This window comes from Carassius carassius, chromosome 3, assembly GCF_963082965.1.
Source record: "Carassius carassius chromosome 3, fCarCar2.1, whole genome shotgun sequence".
In the NCBI taxonomy this organism is placed as follows: domain Eukaryota; kingdom Metazoa; phylum Chordata; class Actinopteri; order Cypriniformes; family Cyprinidae; genus Carassius; species Carassius carassius.
The window spans coordinates 9,642,106-9,662,336 of NC_081757.1; the positions used below are offsets into that span (position 1 = coordinate 9,642,106).

The 20,231-nt window shown below is 38.1% G+C and overlaps 2 protein-coding genes across 3 annotated transcripts in view; one reads left to right on the top strand and one right to left on the bottom strand.

The window, feature by feature from the left end:
* The window catches only part of si:dkey-172j4.3 (diacylglycerol kinase delta), a 62,080-nt gene extending 54,229 nt beyond the window's left edge, over positions 1-7,851 (top strand). For both annotated transcript variants that reach the window (XM_059527854.1, XM_059527863.1), the window contains 7 exons: positions 316-450; positions 1,307-1,467; positions 1,757-1,871; positions 3,432-3,521; positions 3,638-3,754; positions 4,133-4,241; positions 6,075-7,851. In XM_059527854.1, coding sequence (XP_059383837.1) covers positions 316-450; positions 1,307-1,467; positions 1,757-1,871; positions 3,432-3,521; positions 3,638-3,754; positions 4,133-4,241; positions 6,075-6,127 — 780 coding nt within the window. In that variant the 3' untranslated portion in view covers positions 6,128-7,851. The remainder of the gene's footprint in view (positions 1-315; positions 451-1,306; positions 1,468-1,756; positions 1,872-3,431; positions 3,522-3,637; positions 3,755-4,132; positions 4,242-6,074) is intronic.
* A 485-nt stretch (positions 7,852-8,336) lies between these two features.
* On the bottom strand, positions 8,337-15,629 carry zgc:92429 (uncharacterized protein LOC445063 homolog). Its single transcript, XM_059527876.1, has 11 exons — positions 15,178-15,629; positions 14,633-14,682; positions 14,395-14,451; positions 12,656-12,810; positions 12,370-12,464; positions 10,802-10,854; positions 9,710-9,780; positions 9,314-9,416; positions 9,080-9,199; positions 8,927-8,989; positions 8,337-8,769 (listed from the first exon to the last, which is right to left on the bottom strand). The coding sequence occupies exons 1-11, from the start codon at positions 15,239-15,241 to the stop codon at positions 8,452-8,454; spliced, it is 1,149 nt and encodes a 382-aa protein (XP_059383859.1). The 5' UTR covers positions 15,242-15,629; the 3' UTR covers positions 8,337-8,451.
* Between the last annotated feature and the right edge of the window lie 4,602 nt (positions 15,630-20,231).

A 20,231-nucleotide genomic window follows, 5' to 3' on the forward strand; every position in this document is an offset into this window, starting at 1 on the left:
ATAATCAAAATGACTTGCAATTTCAATTCAAAGAAATGCAACAGTTTAGTGACTACACAATGTCTGATTAATTGTACTGTACTTTGTTTACTTAGTTAGGAGATTAGGGTTAATTACAGCATTCAGAGAAAAGTTTTTTTCCACCATGTAATATAATGTTGTTTTGTTTCATTTATGTCATTTATGTTTCATTGAAGTCATTTATGGTACATTGTTTTATAATATGCATCACCTGGGTGAATGAAACCTCATTTAGAACTGTTCTTACATCAGTCATATGAGTTGGCATGTACTTGACACTGGCTGTCTCCTCAGTGTCGGCAGGTGAAGATCACGATCCTGGGTGATGAAGGTGTGCCTGTGCAGGTGGACGGCGAGGCCTGGATTCAGCCTCCTGGCATCGTCCAAATCGTCCACAGGAACCGAGCTCAGATGCTCACCAGAGACCGGGTCAGTGTGTGTGCACGATCATCTTCTTTTCTCTCGTCTTTTAGAAATGTTTTCATAACTGACTGAACAGATCACCTCTATCTGTTGCGTGATCGTTTTCACTTGTATAGGATTCTGATAAGCTGCTGTCCCCACTGGACTAACCTAACCAGCAAAACCTCCTTGGTCAACCAGTTTCACCAGAAAAACAAGCATATCAGCTTAGTTTTGCAGTCAGGTCACCTTTATTTATATACTGTTATAGTCAATAGATTTTTTTCAAAGCAGCTTAACAGGAAGATAGAAGAAATGTCATCAAGTTTATACAAACTCAGTGCTGGCTTAGTTCAGTTTATAAACTGTAAAAATTAAAGTTATGAAATGAGTTCATTTCAAGGATAAGCAGCTCTACAGACGGCACAAATCAGTTCAGTGTTGATTCAGTTAAAATTAAGTAACAAAAAATGTATCCATTAAAAAAACAAAGATGTTTAAGAAATAAAGCCGTTCTAGAGAAAGCAGTAGTGTTTCATCCAGCTCAAGTCAGTTCAAGTTTGGTTCATTTAGCATTTATTAGTGTGTACAAGTTTTGCATTTTTTTATACAGCAAAAACTGTATTATTGTGAAATATTACAATCCAAAGTAAATCTTTTAAATTGTTTGTATTTTAGTTTTATATTTCCATATATTTGAAAGTGTAATTTATTCATTTGAATTTTAACTCTTCGGTGTCACATAATTGTTCAGAAATCTTTCTAATATGCTGACTTAGTGCTCAGTGGATATTTACTATTATTATTATCAATGTCAGATGTCAATTTCTGACCTCAAACTTTAGTGCAGATGTGTCAACATTGTGTGTTGCTGTGACACTAGGCCTTTGAGAGCACGCTGAAATCATGGGAAGACAAGCGGAAAGGTGAAAGCCGCCCAGCCCGACCCCGACTGAATTCCCAGCAGTCCATGGAGTATCTGACAGAAGAGGAGTGTGCGCAGGTGCAGCAGCTTGGTTTAGTGGCCGACACACTCATCAACAGGTGTGTCTGTGTGTGTCTTCTGAATGAAGAGTCTGTGACATCCACACAAATGAAGTTTGTAACCCAACTGGAATGTCACGCCACAGTGAATATCAATGCATATACTTGTGGGAAACATAACTATTTCATAACTATTTGATGGCACACCCATTACTGTAACTTCTAATCCTCAGAAATGTGACACTTCCTTGTATTAATTCACAAGTCATTTTAGCATGTATTAAAGGCTTATGTGAAGGAAGAGCATGTGTTATGCTGCAGCTGATTGTGTCGTGATGATGTTTTGTAGGATTCGGGAGGTGGCTAAGACTCATAAGGTGGTGGAGCAGGAATTAGCTCACTCTGTCAATGCCAGTGCTGCGGTCCTGAGTGAGGCCTTCCCCTCCAAACCATCCAGTCCTGAGGTGAACAAAACTATTTTGTTGTTGGACCAACAACCAAATTGAACTCAGTTCCAGCTGCTTCATTCTGTTTGAATGGGATAATTACATTATCATCTACAGCTCAACATTTTTGATCACCTACAATTAAAATACATGGTAGAGGGTAATAATGTTTCTAAAGAAATTATAAATAATACAATAAAATAATGTATGTTTATAATCTGTATATAAACACTATTGTTGTAAGGTTTGGAGTTAGTACTTTTTTTTGAAAGAAATTAATACTTACAGTACAGACCAAAAGTTTGGACACACCTTCTCATTCAAAGAGTTTTCTTTATTTTCATGACTATGAAAATTGTAGATTCACACTGAAGGCATCAAAACTATGAATTAACACATGTGGAATTATATATGGAATTATATACATAACAAAAAAGTGTGATACAACTGAAAATATGTCATATTCTAGGTTCTTCAAAGTAGCCACCTTTTGCTTTGATTACTGCTTTGCACACTCTTGGCATTCTCTTGATGAGCTTCAAGAGGTAGTCACCTGAAATGGTCTTCCAACAGTCTTGAAGGAGTTCCCAGAGATGCTTAGCACTTGTTGGCCCTTTTGCCTTCTGTCTGCGGTCCAGCTCACCCCTAAACCATCTCGATTGGGTTCAGGTCCGGTGACTGTGGAGGCCAGGTCATCTGGTGCAGCACCCCATCACTCTCCTTCTTGGTCAAATAGCCCTTGATGCCTTCAGTGTGAATCTACAATTTTCATAGTCATGAAAATAAAGAAAACTCTTTGAATGAGAAGGTGTGTCCAAACTTTTGGTCTGTACTGTATATTCAGCAAAGATGTAGTAAATTGGTCAAACATGACCATAATGCCTTTTGGAAGTCAATGTAAAGACATTGCTTAAAATCACCTTTACATCACATGAATTAATTACATTTGAAAATATACGGAATAGTGCACATTGTGATAATATTTCACAATATTCCTGTTTTACTGTATTTTTATCAAGTAACCAAAGCAACCTTAAAACCATTAAACAATCTTAATGCCAAACGTTTGAACAGTACAACATACTGTATACAGTCCAAATGTGTGGTTCCACTGGTGAATATGATTGCTTCAATGACAACAGCATTTACTGTAAGCTACATTAACTCCACAAACTCTAAAACCCCGATGCGGAAACAAGGATGCAGTTAATGTCACAAATATTCTTTAAAAAACTGACCATTCTGCTCACTTTATGAGTTTAAATGTTTTGAGTGAGAGCCCCACTGTATACTGTATATATTCATAGCTCATAGCAGCGAGGGATGTGATGAGGAACAGCTCAGCTCAGTTCAGCTCTGCTTTAAAGCTTTAGTGCATCTTCCAGTCTTCAGGCTGAGACCTTCAGCATGTTCTTATTGAGCTGCTCATGCTGTTCTCCACAGGACCTCCATTGAGCAGCCAATAGAAGAATAACTGAAGGAACTAAACAACACTGTGTGTTAATCACTGAACAGCAAGAGTCTGTCAGGAAGTCAAACTAAACCTGAACTGTGACCATGTGTGGGATTCCTCTGCAGGGTTTGAGTCGCAGTACAGCTGTAGACATTGTCAACAGCAGTAAAGTTCTCCAGCAAGAGACCAAGATGCTGCTGGAGGGGAAACTGCTGGTGAGCGGCATCACTGTCTCTCTCTCTGTCTCTGTCGCTTTCTTTCTCTCTGGCCTGTTTTTGTACAGACGTACAGTCTGAAATATGATAAAGACATTTTCTGTGTGTGTGTGTAGCAGTGGGAGCCTTATCAAAAAGAAGAGCTTCTTTCCACAGTGGACAGCCTCAGCGCTGAGTTACACAAGCTGGAGGACATTCACTGGATCTGTCCCAGCATGCACTGCTCTGAAGAGGTTTGTCCTACACAGCATTCCTGTCTCCAGAGCTTAACTTTGAGTGTGTCCCTTTAGACTTGCATTATACAGTAGTTAGCATTACTTTATCTATAAAGCACATCAGATGGATTCTGAAAGTATAAAGTACATTCATTTACTTCAAATAAAAGTTGTTTAGATATGGTATGATTTCAACTTTAAAAAAATAATTTTAATGTTTTTGAAATCAAGAAGACTGCATTTATTTGATCAAAAACACAGTAGAATAGCAATATTGTAAAATATTATTACAATCTATAAAACTGTTTTCTATTTTTAGTATACATCCTTTTGGACTGCATTGCACATCACTCTCTCTCTTTCTTCTTGTCTTCCTGTTGTTCGTTTAATTTCCAGGACCCGTCCCGTGTGCCTGGGAAAAGCAGTATGAAGCTGAAAATCATGCCTAAGGGGAAGAAGGAGAGAGAGAGATTACACAAGCAGCGGTCCAGCAGCTCTCTGTCAGGTAAGAGACACATTGACCAGCCTCATAATCTCACCATCATGCTGCTTCATATCCAGCTGCAGTGGAGTGCACTTGCGGCCTGATTGGGAACTTATTATGTACGATCATCTCATAAACTCATGTGTTGCATAGAATTCCTTGTGCAATTTACAGTACTTGTCAAAACATTATGGTTTCAATTTTTGTTTTAAGCATTATGGTTTTAACATTTTTTTTCAAGTCTCTTGCTTGTATGCTTACCAAGGCTGCATTTATTTTATTTATTTTGCCATCACAGAAATACATTACATTTTAGAAAACAGATCTTTTAAATTGTAACATTTCACAGTATTAGTCTTTCTACTGTATTCCTGAGTCCATAAATGCAGCCTTAGTATGCATGAGAGACTCCATTAAGAACATTGTTTCCAGACTTTTGACTTTCTTTATTTTTAAATAGGGCTGGGCGATATGGAGCAAAAAATATATCTCGATATATTTTGCTATATCTCGATATACGGTGTATATATCTCGATATCTTTACAGGAAAAATAACCCCCCAAAAACTACTGCAAAAACAGATATACCAAATATTACATGTTTAGGGCCCTATGAAACATTTTATTTTTTCCTCACCATATGTTTTATTGTTACCTAATTCTGTGTTTTAGCATGAGTAATTATTTAAATGCATAAAAACAACTTAATTAGTTAAAAAAAAAATCTTAAAATAGCCTTATGTGAAATGTTTTTCCCTTCAGAAATTCTGTGTATTTACATTTTTCTGGTTATCAAATGAAGGCATAAAACATTCATTTAATTTATCTTTTAATATTAATATTAAAAAATATTATTTGCTTATTGAAAATTAAGCAAACTTTATTTTTTGGTAAACAAAGGGGATTTACTATTAAAAATAAAACATGGAAGAAATGTTGTGTGATTATTCCTTAAAAAATTATGTTCCTTTCATTTTAATAGTAGTAGTAGTGGGCTATGTACATTCTGCTGAACAATAGTAATAGATTTCTGGCAAATACCTTTACAGTTCTGGGTATGTGATACTAGTCTATGATGTGATATGAGCTAGTTTTACTCAAATCAAATGGTCAAATGCTAATGAAGTGACTCTCAGTGCAGTTCTTGAAATGTTCTTCATGTGTTTACGTCCTCATTTAGAGACGCTGAAATCACACGAGCTTCCATGTGTATAATAAACGAAGACGCGCTTCTGCTCCATTCATTAACACAGACACACAGAACATGCAGGATTCATATTCAAATAGACTTTTCCGGCTTAATATTTGCAGATATTAGTCCATATCGCGATTTGATGAAAGTGCAATGAACTAATTTTGATTAATTCATTCAAAATTTGACAAATTCCGTGACATACCACTTTAAACTGTAAATTCCGTTTTTATGACTAGATTCCGCGATTTCGTGCGCATTTTCTGCATCGCGGAAATCATAGGGCCCTACAGTAGACATCTGCCTGCTGTTCGCCCTACGCCTTAAAACCGAAGTATCTCCATATAATGGAGCCAGTTGTCCTTTTGTTTAGACTTTTTTTTTAGACTAGTTCTGTACACGTGAGGGGAGGGGGGACAAAGTGGGGGGCGAGTGAGCAGGGGCGAGCCCAGCACAGAGAAGACAAACAAGCAAAGTGGCTGAATCAGAATTAAATCTAAACAATATATCGATATATACGATATGTCAAAATCCATATCGTGTTTAAAAAATATCTCGATATATTTTAAATATAGAGATATTGCCCACCCCTATTTTTTAAATAATTAATCACACCAAATTAATTGTACCTTATTCTTTTACACATTTGTTTGCACCGCTCAGGATCTTGGGATATCAAGGGCGGGATGTGTGATGTGGATCCTGCGGGCAACTGAGCCGAAGTGGTTTGTCATGAGGACCCACTCTGCCACGGGACGCTGCTTTATGCCCAGTGAGGGAGGACAGGAGAGCCCCTGTGCAGACACATGCCCCACCCCAGTGTTTGTGCGTGGCCCGGCACTGCATTACTGAGCTTCTGTTACGTTTCTTCTGCACCTGCGGATGGCAGGCGTCACGGGAAATGCTCATCATCAGAGAGCAGGAAGTGGATCGTCCATCATCTCTCTCTGTTTCCCGTGCGCGACCTAATCTGTTCGTTTTATGATCTTGTTACTTTTTTCTTTGTTTCTTAGTATTCAAGCCGTCAGACACAAACTACTGTATAAACTTTCTTCACTCTCCAAAAAAAAAAAAAAAGACATTTCTTTGGCCCCGTCCTGTCGCCGCCTGATCAACAACAAAGGAACTAACTAAATCAAACAAAACAATTGTATTAAAATGAAGACGATTGAACAGATGCAAAAAAGGAATATCCTGATGAATGAATGTATGCTGGACCTGTATTATTCGTCAAACTGGCTGAATAGTTAATCTGCATCTAGTCTCTGTATCTCTCTCCATCAAAGACCATCTAGTTTCTGCATGCCTTTCATGCCCTTATGCAGGAAATAAAGGTCTACTTTTTCTCTTTACTCTCGGATCGTCAGCCAAGTGTATCACTAGTGTGTCAATTGAGCCGTCGTTCTAGAAGCTTCAGTGCCGTAACTCTTGTGCCAAGTGAGTAAATGGAGCGCAGTGGTTTAAAGTGAGCTGTTTCTTTACTTTTTTCTGCAGGGAAATCTTGTGAAAGAAAGTGATGCTGTATGTCGTACATTTCAAGATGTATTTTATCTCGCCTTGCACTTTAATAGAGAAAACAAATGTTTAAAAAAAGCAAACTTAAAAGGTTGTGTGTTTTGTTTTATCATATGAAAACTGGTACCCCATTCATGGAAACCCTATGATGAGTTATGTTACATATAAGACAGTATATAATCCAATTTATGAATGTTATTCAACTGTCGCCCCTTTTCGGGGTCAGTGTGTACATGGAAACCCTGAGGGAACGCAAAACTTGAACTTGCCTAATGTGTGGATCACAAACAGTATTTATCAACAGATGTTACAGTGTAACATTTTTCCATAAAAAGAAATAATATACACCATACTGGACAACTTAATTGTTTTCTTGATAGTTGTGAGCCAAAGTCTAGCAGTATTGCTCTGTAAAAAAAGAAAATGACAAATATGGTCTAGATTTGAAAGTTTCTGGACAGTCGAAGTGCTGATTGTGCCCCTCAAAGTTGGATTGTATTTTTTATTATACATTTGCATGTCTTTGTTTCAAACTTCCTCATCTGTGACGAACTGTTGCTGCGTGCTTAATTTTGATTTGACATAGCAAACGTTACTCTGAGCATCACTGCGTATCAGCACGTGGATTATGACTTTGGTAATCAGGTACAAGCGGAAGGCAATGATTTTATGAACAGAAAATGTATTTTTTAATTTTCTCTTTGAACTGAGAAAAAGAACCAAAACAGGTACCAATCCTCTTCATTGTCAAGACTACTGTTTACTTTTAAACTGTATTATTTATCCTTTTTATTTAAAGTATTTTGCCATATGGGTTGCAGTCAAGCTTCTATGGCCTTGGGACTCTGTCTGACTGCAAATCACCTACTTCAGGATTGTTGATGTTAATTTGACGCAAAAATAAAGTGTGGCCATTGCTGTTTGACTCATTGCACTTTATTATCATAGTTTCATGGAATATACTTCGTGTTTAAACATTTTTTTTGATTATTATTGAACAGTTCATTCATTGCTTTGTCAGTATAACTACCAGTGAAAAGCTGGGGGTCACTAAGATTTTTAAAAATATTATTTAATAAAATTGGCAAGAAAATTTACAAATAATCAGCACAACTGTTTTTAACATAAGAAATGTTTCACCAAATCAGCACACCAGAATGATTTTAAAAAGGATCACGTGACACTGAAGACTGGATAACTTCCTGAAAATTGAGCTTTCCAATCATAGGAATAAATTACATTTTAAAATATAATACACAACAGTTATTACAAATCTTTAAAAACTATTTTTAAAATATCTTACCAACCCCAAACATTTAAAGCAATATTTTCAAAATCTCTGAAACTATGGAAGACGAGTTTTAAAGACTTCCCAAACCTTTAAAACATTATAATACACAATAGGAAAAAAAACAGTGTGAGAAGCAAAAACAAAATAAATGGCTAACAGTTTGAAAGCAGCAGCCTCATGTTTATAGAAATCCTGTGTGATCTTGTAAACAAATCAAAACTCTCAGAATAATGTTCATTTTTCTGGGGGGACAGCAACAGACTCTTCTAGCTCAGGGGGTCCATCATCTGCCTGTTTTTCTTCTTTTTTCTCCTCACTCTCTTTCTTGTCCTCCTCTTCGTCTTCCCAGTCAGATTCACTGATGTCATCATCTGAGATGTACCAGTCGGGTTTGACGTCTTCCTGTTCAGTGTTCATCTCATCGGTGACCTCTGGCTCAGGTTTGTGTTTGGGGTCCTCAAGTTTCCCCCAGGCTACAGCATCAGCCTTCTGCATGGTCACCTCAACTTTAGAGGCCACCATGTTCACAAAACTGCTCTTTACGTCAATCACCTAAGAGACCAGAAGTGGACACAGTCTGACTTGGAATTTCAAAAACTGTAAATTGTTTCCTATGCACTAAACTAAAAAAAATATCACTTTCCAAGTTTCAGGAGGATATATCATTGCTAAATCATAAGAGAGTGTGAATGTACAGCAGCAATCTTACCCCCCACAAGTGGATGTCCTTATGAAACACTTTGTCACCCTCAAACTGAATGTGGCATGTTAACTGCAGATTGACAGAGAATGTATTTATGGACAAAGATCATTTATAAAAGTCATTGAATGCTGACTTTTTTAAAGCTGGATTTGAACTCACCACTGTGCGGTTTGCCTCCACGTAGGAATGCTCTGGACTGGAGTTCTTGGCGTAGATTGTGACCACGACCTGGTTTCCCGTCTGGTGCCAATCATGCCTGCAAGCCACCTTCTTTTTATCCTGCAGAACCCAACACACACACAACATACAGATTTCAGATCATTTCTTGAATATACAGCATGTGTCCATGTAAATAACTATATCCACTGATTAAAAGAGTCCACTAGCTGTTACCTGTTTGGGGATCCAGCAGTGTTTTCCTGTTGTGCAGCCCTTCTGATCCAGGAAGGCGTTGAAGTCAGTGGTTTTTATGCAGCAGCAGTTCCAGTATTTGTATCTAGACAATGATAAGCAGATGTGAATTATCATGCATCTCCCAGCTCATCTCATAAAAACAATATCTTTATGTGGACACTTTTTTTCATGTTCTCTTGTTTAATTCGACTGCATTTGTGGATCTGAATCTAGATCAGTTCTCTGACAACGAGAAGCTTTATGAAAACAGGCCTTGCTTGTACTGCAAAATGTTTAATAGATATAGGAACTGGGTACCTACTTAAAGTCTACAGCAGATATAGTTACAGACAGTCATATTTCCAAATAAAGACCCAAATGCTGCAGGTTTCTTACCCTTCGTGGAAGACAGGAACTCCGGGATGATATGTGCAGATCTCTGCGTCTGTCTCTGGACCCTGGTAAATCTGAACACACAAACGATCACAAAAAAAAAAGCATTTGAACTGATATTCACAGAAAAAAAACACAGATGTACCTCAAACTAAACTAGACATTTCTGCTCCAGAGAAACACTCACAGGACTAAACTTTAAAGTGCTGATGCACCTGAACTCAGCATAAGCTCTGTGTCATCCGTTTACCACCTTCACACCTGAAAACACACTCATTTTTCTACTCATCCAAATAGATAAATGAGCAGGAAGCTGTAACAGAGCTATACGTGCTGTCTGAAGAAAAAGCACAGAGAACCAACAGTGTGTCTTTACCCAGACGAGCAGGACTGAGCACAATTCACAAATGAAGAATTGTCTTCCTTTCACTTCAAGAGATTAGATTTTGGTTTCCACAGGGGCTGAAACTGAATATGAATGGGAATGATGGAAAGACCATGGTGCAAAAATGACATTTAATGAAGTATATAAAATTCAATTAAATTCCCGGTGACATTTCAAACCACCGATGATAACATGCTCATAGTTAATTCATTGTGTAAAGAACAAAAATAAAGAGAACCTAATTCAGTTGTGAATGACACCCAGCCCTGCTGATACAGGTTTAGTTCTCACATGGACTAAAGAAGAGCTCCGCTGAGTAATTAACATGATGAACTTTTGGGATTTCGGCAAACTAATCCATTAAAGATGATGGGAAGCTTTAACAGAAGGCATTAAGGTCAAATCCCAGTGAGGGAGGCTTTAGTCATTAATTCTGCTCTGAGTCCATTCAACATTACAACAAACTAGAGTCGGTTTCTGCTCCTCCTGTTCTCATGAAACTAGTCGTAAGGACCAAAGTAGACTGATGCTGGATCAGTACTGTTACACTAAAACACTCATCAGCTCAGGATTGATTCTTCATGAAATCTGCCTCTACATGAAGCGCTGCAGTGTCATGCTTTATTAAGGCCACTAGATGGCATGAACTGTATATTTTGTAATGCCAGCTGATTGGTTTGTTGTAATGTACATATTACATGAGCACTTACTGTTTTGCATCCTGCATTCTTGCACTTCACCCCAACCAAGATGACTTGACACTCTGTAGGACAGCGAGAGGGAAGAGGTGACAGGAGAAAGACAAAACAACTGTTAGAGGAACTTCACAAGTCTGCTGATCTCTCAAAATGTGCAATAGTCACATTATATAAAAAATGACAGTCATGCAGCACAACAAAACACAACACAAGTATCCTACAGCAGACGTGTGAACACAGAAGGGTGTTGCTGTTTTTACACAGAGGTCCTACTGTAAGTGACATTATAGACAGGTGGGAGTCACATCATCAACTATTGTCAAGGACTGAAGTGAGCTTTGGGAGAACCAAGAGCTACATGAACATAAATACATAACACTTCACTAGAGCGATGGAACTCACGGGCCAAAAATAAATAAATAAATAAAATGGTAAAGCAAATAATATAAATTAAATCCATGCCATTTTGCACAGTCAAAATAGCTAAATAGAAAGGCTCTTAACTTATAAATGCTTTATTTATTTATTTATTTATTTTTGGGCAGGCTGTGTGCAATATGCCCCGTCCTCTAAAACATTAACAAAACAACATGATTTGGACCAGTGTTATTTTAGTATCATTGATATACTATAGTTTCTAAGTATTTTGTTTTAGATTAAAATTAGATGTTTTCTGCATGCACTTTAACTTTCGTTTCATTTTTTTATTTATTTTAGTAATAGAGTTTTGGTCATTTTTAATTGCTTTTTTAAATGTGTCTATATAGTCTATATAGTATCTACTCTGCCACGCCCCCCTTAAAATGTTCATTCAAACATGCCACGCATGTCTACATCACTATGTGGAAATATTTGTGTAATGTCACCCAAATGTTCACGCAAAGAAAGAAGGTTTCAGTAACTGCAGTAAGTGTTGAAGCAGCCATGTCAGGCAGATGCTGTTTTTTTCTAGGAGAAAGCAAAAGCACTTTATTTGTCCTTCCAAAAGTAGATGCATTTAGGAATCTTTAAGATTACTTACAACAGAACAGCAATGCATTTAATGGACGACCGTTTCGTGAACCTAGGAGAGAAGGTAATTCTGACTTTGTTACGACAATCTGGCACTTCTGAATCAGCTACTGTAAGTATGTTTTGTTATTAGTTTAAGTATTTGCTATTGAATGTTCAGAAAACGACGTGTTTGAGAGAGGCGGAGCATAGAGGACCTACAATAATGTACAGTATTTGAAAAATAATGTGTTTTTTGAACATTAAAGCATGTCAACATATTCTGTTACACCAAATACACAAAATAATGATCTTTAAAAAAAAAGCATCACATGACCCCTTTAAACAATATTTGTGCTGAGTACAATGTATTTTGTGAATTATTAGCAACAAAAATCTATTTATATTTTTACATTATAATATTGATACTAACTTCTTATATTACTATGAATACATCGTTTTTATTAATGCATTAATTCATTTAAGGACATGTTTATGTTTAGCAAAAGCAGTAGAGAATCAATGCATTAGTGTCACTGTGCTTGTGCTGCAGGTGATCCTGAGCTGTAGGAATAACAGGAACCGCTCACCTAGCTTCTCTCTCTCAGTGATCTCCATTTTCTCTGCGATCTGAGCCAGAGAGGGAGCGATCTTCACCCGCACCTTTGTCTTTGGCTCATCTGAGCTGGGAAGGAGAGATTTGAAAAACATGTCACTGTCTGTTTTTATTTAACAGTCAGACGGAGCTGTACTTCTCTTCTTTGAAAGAAACAAAGGAGGGCTTCAGAGAAAGAAAACTAATTTTGTATTCGGAGCAATGGGTTGGTGTGTGAAACAGAACACACTGTGTGTGAGCTGCATATGTACTCTGTATACCTGGGTCTCTCTTTTTCCAGGGCTTCTGCAGATTTGGGTCCCTGGTATATAAGTTCCTCTCCACTGTGCTGCTTCACATCTCCCTTCTCAGACGTCACCTCTGGTCTCAGAGGCTCCTGAGGCTTCTCATTACTATGGTGCCCGCGAGTGCAACCCTGAAAGGACAAGCACAGGAAGCTGATTGTGACAGAGAAAATAATTAGCAGACACAGAGCAAATTAAATGACATGTCTGAGATTGTGTGAATGTGAACGTCTCTCCATCACAAGGACGGCAAGATTAGTTCAATTATTTGTACTGTAATTACTTATTTCTCTCAGGGAAGTCGTGGCCTAATGGTTAGAGAGTCGGACTCCCAATCGAAAGGTTGTGAGATCGAGTCCCAGGCCGGCAGGAATTGTGGGTGGGGGGAGTGCATGTACAGTTCTCTCTCCACCCTCAATACCACGACTTAGGTGCCCTTGAGCAAGGCATTGAACCCCCAACAGCTCCCCGGGCGCCGCAGCATAAATGGCTGCCCACTGCTCTGGGTGTGTGCTCACAGTGTGTGTGTGTGTTCACTGCTCTGTGTGTGTGCATTTCGGATGGGTTAAATGCAGAGCACAAATTCTGAGTATGGGTCACCATACTTGGCTGAATGTCACTTCACTTCACTTCACTTAAATATCTGTTCTAGCTTGACATTCAGTACTGCTAATATCGGCTGCTACGTGATAATTTGTCATCTGATAAGTCAATTTTGATAAAAGCATCTGCTAAATTAATATAAATATGTGAACGTGTGCCACACTTTTGAATATAATTCTTGTCCATGCTTTGTTTGAACTAATTTTATTGACAGTTTTTGTTTTTATTAATCAGTGGTTTTTAATTTGGAGGCCGGGGCACACTGGGGGCCTCAGATAATTTCCAAGGGACTTAAAATGACTTAATTTCAATTCAAAAATGTATAGACCTGGAAACGTCAATAAATTATACTGCCATAGACTATTATTTATAATGAATATATATTTATAGTTATTCAAAGCACTTTTATAGCTAGAATGAGAGAGAGAGAGAGAGAGAGAGAGACAGAGAGAGAGAGAGAGATTAATGAATTGAAAAAATTCAAATTCGATTGTTGTGGACTGTATTGTTCTGGTATATTTTATAACACTTTACAAGAAGGTTCAGTTCACTAGCTAATACAATTGATATCATGAAATACCAATGAACATTTACAGCATTTAGCAGTCTGATCATTTTAATCTATAAACAAAAACATTTTACAATAAAGTTCCATTTATTAACATTAATCGTCTACATGAACTATAACAATACTTATTAATATAACAATATTAACATATTAATTTAAATCTTTACTAATACATTATTAAAATCCAAAGTTGTATTTGCTAACATGAGCTAACATGAACTAGCAATAAACAGTTGCACTTTTATTAACGTTAACAAAGATGAATAAACAACTATAACAAATGCATTGCTCAATGCTAGTTAATATTAGTTAATGCATTGATTAATGTCAACTAATGGACAATATTGTAAATTGTTACAGATTTGAACAATAATAGCTTATGTTCACTTACAGGCCAACTTGCAGTAAGTAAAGTTAAGAAATTGTGCATTATTTTAAGTATTGTGATCATGTCAGATTTATATTCAGTCTGTACTACTGTACGTGCAGCGCGTGAAGAGCAGCGTGAGATGAAACCGTCGCGATTAGCATCTTATTAGCATACCTTGATTGACAGGAACTCAGAGAAATCTGTCGTCCTCTTTTTACAGCAGGACCAGCCCTGAGGACAAAAACCCAAACAAAGAACCACATCAGACAGCCAAGAACAAAATAAAACAAAAACATGGATATTAGGCTCCCTAAGGAGGAGGCAAACACGCCGACGACGCGCTTATCAAGTGACGACAGAACCGAGCAGCCGCCCGGCGGTCTGCGCTGCTGTCTAAACACAAAGAGCTCACCTTTAAGGCGTCGTGGAAGATTGGCACTCCGGGGTGAAACTGGCAGACATCTTCAGTGTGTGAGAGAGAAAATAGAGTTAGTAGGAGACATTTATCTACAGAAATAAATCCTCATTACTATTTTTATGGACATGCTCAGCGGAGGAGACAGTAGAAAGATTAAGCCATTTTATGGAAGTAACATTGGATTAGAACACCTCCAAATGTCATTGAGACTTCATGGATCCAAGAAACCTAGCTAAATCCCCTTTTCTACAATTTCCGATTTAAAATGTATAAATAAAACATGGAAGAATAAATGGAGGCTATCTTTTTGCAAAATGAAATCAAAGTTAAGTCCCTGCCGCCTCCTATATCCGTTTATATAATTCAGTTTCCAAAACAACCGTTTCACTGGCATAGAAAGTGATAAAGCACTTCTTTGAGTTGCCATTATTTAGCCATGACCTTCACATGGACTATTAAAATGTATACAGTTCAAGATATACTATTTTCCCCCAATTGGCTATATATTAATAAATAGTAAAAATACATTAAAATCTTACCATCTGAGTTTTTGTCAGCATCAAATCGACCCCCGCAGCCTCTGTTGTAACACAGTAGAGCCATGTTGGCCTGTTAGATATTCAGGTTGATTTTCACTTTAATCGTTGGACTCTTTTCCTTGTTTATATGCTCTGTCCTGTGTTTGACTCGGGTACTTATGAACTGGCACAGCCGCAGGGAAACTTCTCCAGAACTTTCAGCCGAGGAGAGATCCAGAAGGAACAGCCACGTCCAGGGAAAGAGAGAGATGTTCTAGTCTGAATGAACTCTAAAAATAGCCAGTGCCATGTGCGCTCTCTCTCCTTACAGCTGTTGGGGTCTGTCTGAGAGAGTGTGACATTCCTGGGGTCTATAGAGAGGGGCCGATGGGAGCAGGGGACACAGCTGAATCACTAAAACCACTAACAAACGACAGACAATAAACCAAAACCCATCTTTCCCAAAACTACACTAAAGTTGGGTTATGATTTCACTTTTTTACTCTACTAACCTTGTAAATAATGGCTGACAAATCAAGAAAATAACTGCTTGTTGTTGTGATTTTTTTTATATTACATTTAAATTTAGCAGACACTTTTATCCAAAGCGACTTACAAATGAGGACAATAGAAGCAATCAAAAACAACAAAAGAGCAATGATATACAAGTGCTATAACAAGTCTCCGTTAGCTTAAACGCAGTAAACGTTATACACACATACAAACACACACACACATATAGTCAGATAGTAGCTCTTGGAGGAAGATGCAATTTTATATGGTTGTGTGTTCTGCAGCTAGGAGTGGGATCTAGGTTTTAACAACCAATCCACATGCACAGTGGGAGCACAAACTGATAGCAAACTACATCTTGGAACAAAACAACAGGCACAAACTAAAATAGTAAGGCAATGCAGTCAATAAACAACAGAAGAGAAACCTTGAGAAATGGAGTCGGGTACAATTCCTGACTGTGTAGATTAATATTAATAGACATTGGGAATAAGTCAGCGAGATGAAATCTGTTAAAAATGTCCTTTATTAAGAAACCAGTGAGCACGAGCGTTAAATCCATTTATTCACAAGGCATTCACTCATGGTTCAGGTTAGAGGCTTGCAACCATAAATTCTTCACAAATACAGACAACAAAACAGACTGAGACAGAAAGAATGAAAGAACTTACAAAAACTGACTCAAGCGAAAATCGCGAGGAGGAATATAACAGACCAGATCAGCACAACCAACCACTTATAAATCATAAAAATAACAGATATACACAGAACCCGTCCATCACTACGACAACAACTGCTTACTAAAAAACAGCACCATATTTAATAGAACTTTGCAAACGTTACATGGAACTGTGACACTTTCCCAGGCATGTCAGATACAAAAAAAACATGCAAGAAAGCAGGTACAAATTATAAAGCGATCGAAAGAAAATGGAGTTAAATCCCTCAGGTCTCTTGGTCCTGGGTTGAGCATCTCATTGCAGGCGTACAAGCTACAGTTCAGGAGAGACTGGTATCATAAGAGCATTGACTTCAACCAGTGCTGCGTGCTTCATGAAGCTCACGGGGAAACCACATGAGAAGCCGATGAAGAGGATGTTTGATTCAGGTTTAGCTACAGATTAAAGGTTTCACAAGCATTCTACCAGACTTGAGAGAGTTGATGTACAAGCACAACCAGACATGTCTGATTCCTTTTCCCCAACGGTACAGAATTCAAAAATAGAATGTGGTTGAGCTCAAATAATTTATGTAGAAGCGAATATCACTAGTCACTGCTTCATATCACAGACAGCAACCTTCAGAAGAGTAGAGCAACTGAACAATCTAAACCAGATTTAGTTACTTCGTGAAATCAGATTGAGTGCCTGGCCACATAGTCCAGGAATTGCCTTAATGCCATGATGGGAAACAGTCTACTTGAGAGTAATTAGACCTCTCACAGAACCGTTTTATCATTTAGATGGACTGAACAGCCAAAGACTTGCTGAGAAGTTGGGAATAAAAAGGACCACAAAATGGTATGCGCTGCTGTACATCGTTTTCCATACATTATAACCCGCTCCACAGACACGTTTAACTGTTTGGACAAAACAGTTGGTCTTTAAACATAAGATACACAAAAGAACATTGGTTGATTTTCCTGTTTCTGAGTCCACTGTTAAAAAGTGCTACAAAGAAATAATCAGGTGGTTCTTGTTGCAGTGAAACTCGTGCAATAGATTCAACAGAAATCACACTGACAGTCGCAAAAACAACACAACACGGCACTACACAAATTTGACCAGATATTCAAAACATGCGTTCATACTGTAAAAACCCTGCATTATGGGCCGTGAGGCAGGCATGAAGTGCAATTTCAAGAGGCCAGAAAAGAGAAAACAAAAGAGCTGGACATCCAAAATGAACTCGAGGGAAATGGTTTTTCGACTTGGAATATGATTGATGAGATGAATAAAATGACAGACAAAATGAAACTAAACAGAAATAACCAACAACTCAAGGAAAAAAAACAGGCTTTATTTATGTGAATAAAAGTCAGACAAAAATTAAAGACAAACAAGTTAAACAAAATCCCACAATTTCTGCTTTTAATTTTCAACATGCTGAATAAACTCCTCCTTATGGTCTGCATAAATAAATAAAATAAAAAAAATAATAAAAAACAGGTAGGGGAACAGGCATAAACATGGAGGTTTGATGATAAATGGATAAAAAAAGGTTGCTGCACTGCTCCCCTGGGCTGATGCACAAGGATGATGGCGCTTCTACTGGAATATATATTTCTAAATATACTGCATATATCTCTGTAACAGGAAAATAAGGACAAAAAGATGCTAATAAGAATGTAGCAGACAAATAACCCACCTAAAACAAAATCATTAAAGCCAGAGAAGCCAGGACAGCTCGATGACAGCATGAAGGTGAAAAGGACCCTGAAGACCAAGCATCCCCAGCAGAGGTCTGACACATCGATTCTGAGAGGCTGCTGCTGAGCCAAGTATTCCAGGCCAGCTAATGAGCCGAGCCTGAGACATATAAAATCAGGCTAAGTAGTTCAGAAGTACACTGGAGATGGCTGCTCTTCAGTCTGGCCGGATGCTCTAAAATAAAAGATGAATGTACAGCGGTGAGTCCAATACACTCAGACATTTGCTTTGCTTTGTGTGCACAACTGCTCCATAAACAGCAAACAGAACACTAACTACAGTAGCAGCTGTTTATATGAAAGATGACAAACAGTAACCACAAGGGGGAGCTGTGAAATCAAGAACATCACTGTACATACAGTAGCAAGGATTCTAAACAAAAATGAAAGTTTGTTCCTTGAAAGACTCAACTTAGCAAAACCCATTTGAAAAAAAGCCTTTGGCGTGTCAGAGAGAAAGCATTCATGACCCGCTACCAGTGAAACAAGTCAACTAGCCTATAGGTTTATCCAAAAGCACGAGGTTGCCAAAGAAACTTGCATCTTCAGACGGTCTTCACCACAGGCTGGGCTGCTAATGCATGCAGAGCTTTTAATAATATATAAAAAAGACAAAATATGACTGAGAGGGAAACGCTGCTGTGCTCATCAACCTGTGCCAAGGACCAGAAACTCTAGATTACCATGGTAACCCTGGCTCATGATAGCACCCTTGTACATCTTGAGATCTTTCACTATCCCTGAAGCTCACAATCATACATTCACTCGCTCACTTCACACACTTCAAGCCTCCGGTGACAGGATAATAGAACAGATCCTAATTAAAGAGCATTGCTCCTCAGTGCCCCGTTACCTTGCAAACCCAGAGAGAGCATCAACATTGAGCCTGCATATAAAAAAGCTTTCAGTCTGAACCTGCTGGACCCCCTGACAGCGCTCAAAGGAGAATTAACTCACAAGCATGTTAAGAGACGCTCAGTAAAGAATTAGTAACCAACTCGCGCACCCACACAGAATTAAGCAAGCAGAGAAACACAATACACATTGCTTCTACAAATGGAACGGGCATGCGGTCACACAGCACGCATTACAGCGACAATATAAAACTTGCAGTGGTGATGTCTTTAGCAACATACAAAAGCAAAGACCACACGTGAACTGATGGAAAGTCAAACTCAGACTTCAAATGAAAAATTACACTTACAAAATCTTACAAAATAGAAAATTCCATTCCTCTTTAAACACACACCTGTGACCTTATTACACCAGTATTACTGTACCACTGAGTCTGTGCATTGCTAAGCAACTATTCTGATAAACACTGTAGAAGAACTACTTTGCTTAGAGGAAGGATTATTATTTGTAACCAATAAATGTTTGTTGCTGTGTTTATGTTCTGAAACCTTGCCAGCTATGGGTAGTGATCATTTTAAAAAAGCAATAAGCTCCATGAAGCTGTATATAGTGATTTTTCACTGTAAAGCACAGCTTCTTGGAACTCATTTACTATGGCACATCTGCAACCACACCATATCTCCAGTAACATTCCATCAGTAAATGCAGAATAAAAACTAAATCTAGCATGAAGAAACAAAGCAGGAATTATGGGATGATGTGAAGGCTGAATTGGAAACCTGCTCTAGAAAGGGTTAAAGGGATTTCAGGAGGGCCGAAAATGCTTTGGCTGCACAAGCAAAAATAAAGATACCCTGTTAATAGTGCCCCATATTTCGAGGAACTGCACAAAAACAGAATAAAAGTAGATTTTAGCTACTGATTTTGGTTCCAAAGTTGGCAAACACCGATACGCACGTCCTTCAGAGAAGGAACAGTGCTGTCAGGCGCTGAGTACAAGAGCTAGCTTATGGCATTTCTCGAATCACAAATGCACATAATTTGGCAACACAGACCAAACAGACCAAGATTCATGTCATTTTCTGAAATAATCAAATATATAACATGCTTTCTAGAACAAAAAGGATTAAAAAAAACATAGGATTAAACAAAACCCTCATTAAAAACATATTTTTGAATAGGGTCACATGCCCTTCACCCTTCTCCGATGCTCCCAAGGGTGGGTGGTACATGGGGGAGTGGGCTCAGAGTGTGAGATGTAGTCGTAAATGCATTACAT

Bases quoted from the DNA above. Each gene is read 5' to 3' on its own strand.
- zgc:92429 (XM_059527876.1), bottom strand. From the start codon at position 15,241: ATGGCTCTACTGTGTTACAACAGAGGCTGCGGGGGTCGATTTGATGCT. The intron at 10,855-12,369 runs GTGAGCGGTTCC...GCTGTCCTACAG, and splicing joins CACTGAGAGAGAGAAGCTAG to AGTGTCAAGTCATCTTGGTT. The intron at 9,781-10,801 runs GTAAGTGCTCAT...TTGTGTGTTCAG, and splicing joins AGAATGCAGGATGCAAAACA to ATTTACCAGGGTCCAGAGAC.